Genomic DNA, 5,215 nt, shown 5'->3' with positions numbered 1-5,215 from the left:
TTTTCGCCGACGCTTTAAAGCGTCGGGAAAAACAGGAGTCCCAACGCTTTAAAGCGTCGATAAAGACCAATCGTAGTCAAAAGACGCCACGGGCTAAACAGAAGTGGTGATGCTGAGCGCAGAGAAGTATCAAAAGTTGCAAGTGGTTCAGGCTTAGCACATGAACCAATTAAAAAGACTTAAAGAGGAAAAGATACCACATGAAATTGATGTAATATATTTATATAACTAAAGAAGTTTTAAAAAAATGATGCACCGGTTCTCCATACAAACTCCTAGATCCTGAAGAACACAGCATGCCGAGATTCCTCAAGTCCAAGGACAAACATTTGACACGCCCATAATGATAAATAAATTTCTAGATTTAGACAGGCCACCAGCTATAAGCAAGGGTCATGAAAGACAAAGTACAAAAAAAATTGACAGCTACGGAGCTTGAAGCAAGATTAGAAGCCGCCCCCCTCAAAATCAAGACCTTCCATAGCCATGAGCATGCCTGGCAGTGGCACTCGCCACAGCCAAGTTGTGGAAGCCCAAACGAAAGAAGCTGCGAGAAGAGACTAACTATCATCCTCATCATCGTCCTCTTCGTCATCATCTTGCTCACCATCCTCATCATCTTCAGATCCCTTCTGACAAAAAACAGCATAATTGGTCGGGCAGAGTTTATTAGCGTGTGCAAATAAAAATGCTGCACAGTACACAGCAGAGAAGAAACAGATTAAGCAAATAAAACTAATATCTTTTGGTAACATGAGTCCTCATGAAGGAAAATAGGAATATATCGCACGGTACACAGCAGATAAGAAACAGATCAAGCATATAAAACTAATATCTTTTGGTACATCTTTTCTGGCTGATTTTTTATATCAAATTTTCATATCAGAACAGAACAGCATTATCGTACATCTTTTCTGGCTGATTTTTTATATCAAATTTTTAAAATGAACACAAAATCTGAGCTGTTCTTAAGCAAAAGACAGGGCACAGAAGAAAAAAAATCAAACGAAACATGGTACAACTGAGGGCAGAAGTTTGACAAATCAAGGATCCTACACATATTTTGCATGGCCAAAAGTAACTAACAAATATCTGCTACATTACAATTGCAGTGCATACAATAATTAAAACTAGCCCATTTGAAATTTATTTATCTGCTAGCATTGTTTAAAACTCAAAACAAGCGAGGCATTTACCTCTTCATCATCTTCATCTCCATCAAAGTCCTCTTCATCAGCCTCCTGCATCATCATAATATTTAAAGTACACAGGAGTCTTAGGAAAACTTGGAACCGATGTTCAGTGAGAAGAAAAATTGATATTTGGCAAAAGTAAAGGAGGAAAGGACAGAAGGTAGAAAACTTGCATTATTAAAATACTTCAAAGGGTTGGGCCATAAATCTTCCTTGATTATCTCTGCCACCTGCATCAATTTGTTGTGGAGTACATCAACAGACAGAAAAAATGTACAGGAAAAGAAGCTGAACGTTTAATTCAATTCAAAAACCAAAAACAGGAATCTGCATACAAGTTAGCAGAATTCATAAAATAGGAAGATTAAAAAAGATAAAAACAACAAAATCATGTTGTCATATGAGTTTCATTGATACCAGAAGAATAAACAGAAAAATTGATTTGAAAAATGTGCAGTCGTCCACGATAATCAGTCTTCCCAATTTAACTCTGAATGATTACCTCATCTGTTACACCATCTGAGAAATTTTTCTGTTGAGTTTCACCAAACCAACTAAAGAAACTGCATCAAAAAAATAAAAATAAAGAATGAGAAAAGAATTCATGCATCCAAGTATCATGCAACCAATAATAATACTGAACACTATTCCCCGGATATAATCTACCATGATACAACACCATATTCGACAAAGAAGTTTATCAGAATTATCTTCAATCTTTCTATATGCACAGACTGATGCATGTGGTAGAAATGAGAATATTGAATAACATGTGTGGTAAAATATGGAAGGATAAGAAGTGGGACAGTTATGCCAGAAGAGGTGTAGAACTTGCACCAATTAAGGATGAAGTGGCACGCAAGTGACAGAAATCAGTGGGCATGTGCAGGACTAGAGGAGGCCTTTGCAAAAATAAGATTCCTGGTCTTCTAAGAAGAACTAGGAGGGAAATGTGAACGGCGATCTACTTGGAAAGAATACGCATATGATATACATAAATATGAATAATCCTAATATTGAAAGCAACAACAGCAGAATTATCATAAATTATCAGATACTCAATGTGACAAAATCAGTTAGATATCCAGCTATTGCCTATAAAACAAGATTACATGGTACTAAAGCCAACCTTTCCTCAGTAAAAGGTCGCTTGCCTCCCTTCTTCTCATGACCATTACCATTGGCAATCTCCTACAGATATTATGAGAAACAAACATTAGAACTAATACCTGACTCAGAAAATTATCAATGATTACCGCATAAGATAATAACCTTACCATACCCTCCTTCCACTTGATAGTCGTACCAGTTATATTAGCCACTCCTTCCTCAGTGAAGGAATAAGTCTTCACAAGCTTTGTGTCTTCAAAATATGGGTTAGGAGAGAAGTTCTATACATTACAAACACCCAGTCAATTGATTAAAGATAATAAATCGCAAGAATATACTTATTCATAGCAACAGAATGGCTATTTCGTCAAAAATAAACAACAACTCACAAATATAATGGAGTAGCCTGACTTTAAATCCTGACAATCTTCAACATCTAGTGAAACCAAATACTTGAAAATCTGCATCAAAGGAACATTATTAACACAAGCACCTGGAAATCTATTATGGGTTCCAAGTAATACCAGACATCAGATAAATCCAGAAGAAGCTGACAAAGGTCCTAGAATGATATCTCTAATCCAGAAGAAGCTGACAAAGGTCCTAGACATCAGATAATATACCATTCTCTTCCACCAAACATGCCTAATTTTCATGTAAATGTTATTCCATCCGAAACTGCAAGCTCTTCTACAAATCTAATCAAGAATCCACCATACCACCTGGCACTTGCTGCATAATCTTTTTTACCATACAAACACCATCTTCTATCAAATCTGGAAGTAAAAACAGTGATAATAAATGTAATGCAATTATAAATAAATAAATGATGGGATAATGCAGGGGAGGGCCTCGGCGGAGGATGGCTGGGGTGCGGGCGGCGGCGAGGGCGCGGAGGCAAGGGAGGGCCTCGGCGATGCCGCCAGAGCCGTGCTCCATGTCGACGACCACGTATTCGTAGCCGGCGAGGCCGGCGATCTCGGCGAGGGTCGGGGAGGAGCGCAGGAGGAAGAGGCCGTAGAGGGTCTCGCCGGCGACGAGGCGGGACTTGAGGATCCGCGGTTCGGGGGAGAGAGGGGCGAAGTCGGGATCCAAGGAGGCGGCGAAGAGGCGGGCGAAGACATCATCGCCGGAGCCTCTGCTTCTTGAATCCGGAGGGGGTTAGGGAGGGGGGTTGATGATGATGAGAAGGCACCGTTGATGGGTTAGAGAGAGAGAGAAGACGAGGAGGGCGAGAGAGATGTGGGTAATACTACTAGTTAAATAGAGAGAGGAGGGCGGTGGCCGGGAAATCGGAAACCCGGAGAGAGGAGGGAGGAGGGAGGAGGGATGGTCAGAAGAGGGTTGGGATGTAGGTGCGTTGGCTTCCGACGACGCTTTGTAGCGTCGTCTTAGGTCCAAGACTGCACCGACGCTTTTTAGCGTCGTCTTTTGCCGACGCTTTTTACAAGTGTCGGCAAATTTTGACAATAGACCGAAACTTGCCGACGCTTGTAAAAAGCGTCGGCAAAAATGCGTCGGTAAAACCGACTTTTCCTGTAGTGTGTTGTCGTCCTAGTAACAACATATCATTTGGTCGCGAACAAGTTTAAGGACTCAAAGATAAATCCTCCTTTATCATAACATAAGTCCTAAGGACTTCATCATATAAGAGTTCATTTGAAGATGAAATGATGAATAATGCCATATAAGAGTTCAGGCTTGGCCATATTGGAGAAGACAGAATGAACAAAATGGATAAAGATGGGCTTTTAGGCTCATTGACTTCCGAGTCATATCCAGTTTGCGAATCCTGTCTTCAAGAAAAAATGGCTAGACTGCCCTTTGTAGGACATGGGGAGAGGACCACTGAAATACTTATCCTAGTACATACAGATGTATGTGGCCCATTCGATGTGCTAGCCAGGGGACGTTATTCTTACTTCATTACCTTTACCGATGATTATTCACGGTATGGGTATGTGTATCTTATGAGACACAAGTCTGAATCTTTTGAAAAGTTCAAAGAGTTCAAGAATGAAGTAGAAAAATAAACTGGAAAAACTCTTAAGGCTCTTCGATCAGATCGAGGAGGAGAATACCTTAGTGGGGAATTCCGGGACTATCTCAAAGAAAACGGCATAGTCTCACAATGGACACCTCCGGGTACACCTCAACTCAACGGGGTGTCAGAGAGGAGGAATCGGACCCTGTTGGACATGGTCAGGTCCATGATGAGCTTCACTGATTTACCTATGTTCCTTTGGGGAGATGCCTTACTTACAGCGATTTATTTATTGAATAGAGTTTCCTCTAAATCCGTTCCTACCACACCGTATGAGATCTGGCATGGTAAGAAACCAAGTCTTGGTCATCTCAAGATTTGGGGATGTTCGGCCCACGTCAAGCGACTACAGGCAGACAAGTTAGAGGCTAGGACCATAAGTGCTCGTTTTATAGGATATCCTAAAAAGTCATTAGGATACAATTTTTACGTCTCAGAGGATCACAATGTGTTTGTGAGCCGTCATGCCATCTTCTTGGAAAATCAGTTTATCCTTGATAGAGGCAGTGGGAGGAAAATTGAGCTTGAAGAGAAAGTCTCTGAAAAGCAACGAGTCATGGATCCTATCGAACCCATTCATACAGAGCCAGTACACGATATCCCTCGACCACCTCGTTGATCTAGTAGGGTCTCCCATCCTCCCGATAGATACTTAGGTATACTAGAAGAGGATACCGAGGAAATGTTCCTAGTGGGAGATAGGGATCATACACAAGATCCCAAAACCTACGATGAGGCGATATCTGATATCGATTCCGAGAAATGGCTGGAAGCCATGAAGTCAGAGTTAGACTCCATGCATTCCAACCAAGTCTGGACCTTAGTAGATCCACCAGAAGGTATTGTACCTATTGGATGTAAATGGATC

The 5,215-nt window shown here is 41.1% G+C and overlaps 1 protein-coding gene across 2 annotated transcripts; it reads right to left on the bottom strand.

Moving 5' to 3' along the window:
* Nucleotides 1–206: 206 nt before the first annotated feature.
* On the bottom strand, nucleotides 207–3,071 carry LOC149768523 (NAP1-related protein 2-like). Of its 2 annotated transcripts, none has more exons than XM_089930480.1 (8): nucleotides 2,927–3,071; nucleotides 2,693–2,764; nucleotides 2,471–2,584; nucleotides 2,323–2,384; nucleotides 1,696–1,756; nucleotides 1,367–1,423; nucleotides 1,197–1,241; nucleotides 207–629 (listed from the first exon to the last, which is right to left on the bottom strand). In XM_089930480.1, the coding sequence occupies exons 1-8, from the start codon at nucleotides 2,957–2,959 to the stop codon at nucleotides 561–563; spliced, it is 513 nt and encodes a 170-aa protein (XP_089786606.1). In that variant the 5' UTR covers nucleotides 2,960–3,071; the 3' UTR covers nucleotides 207–560. The 2 variants fall into 2 exon arrangements, with proteins under 2 accessions (XP_089786606.1, XP_089786604.1); XM_089930478.1 differs by having other exon boundaries at nucleotides 207–632; nucleotides 2,927–3,068.
* Between the last annotated feature and the right edge of the window lie 2,144 nt (nucleotides 3,072–5,215).

Source organism: Phoenix dactylifera, chromosome 1 (genome assembly GCF_051530095.1).
Source record: "Phoenix dactylifera cultivar Ajwa chromosome 1, Ajwa_hap1_PhDact_Kaust_v1.1, whole genome shotgun sequence".
Classification (NCBI taxonomy): Eukaryota; Viridiplantae; Streptophyta; class Magnoliopsida; order Arecales; family Arecaceae; genus Phoenix; species Phoenix dactylifera.
The sequence above is the reverse complement of the archived record's forward strand: the minus strand, read 5'-3'. Positions and strand labels throughout refer to the sequence as shown.

Bases quoted from the DNA above. Each gene is read 5' to 3' on its own strand.
- LOC149768523 (XM_089930478.1), bottom strand. From the start codon at position 2,959: ATGAAAATTAGGCATGTTTGGTGGAAGAGAATG. The intron at 1,757-2,322 runs GTTGGCTTTAGT...TTTTTGATGCAG, and splicing joins CGACCTTTTACTGAGGAAAG to TTTCTTTAGTTGGTTTGGTG. The intron at 1,242-1,366 runs GCAAGTTTTCTA...ATGATGATGCAG, and splicing joins CTTTGAAGTATTTTAATAAT to GAGGCTGATGAAGAGGACTT.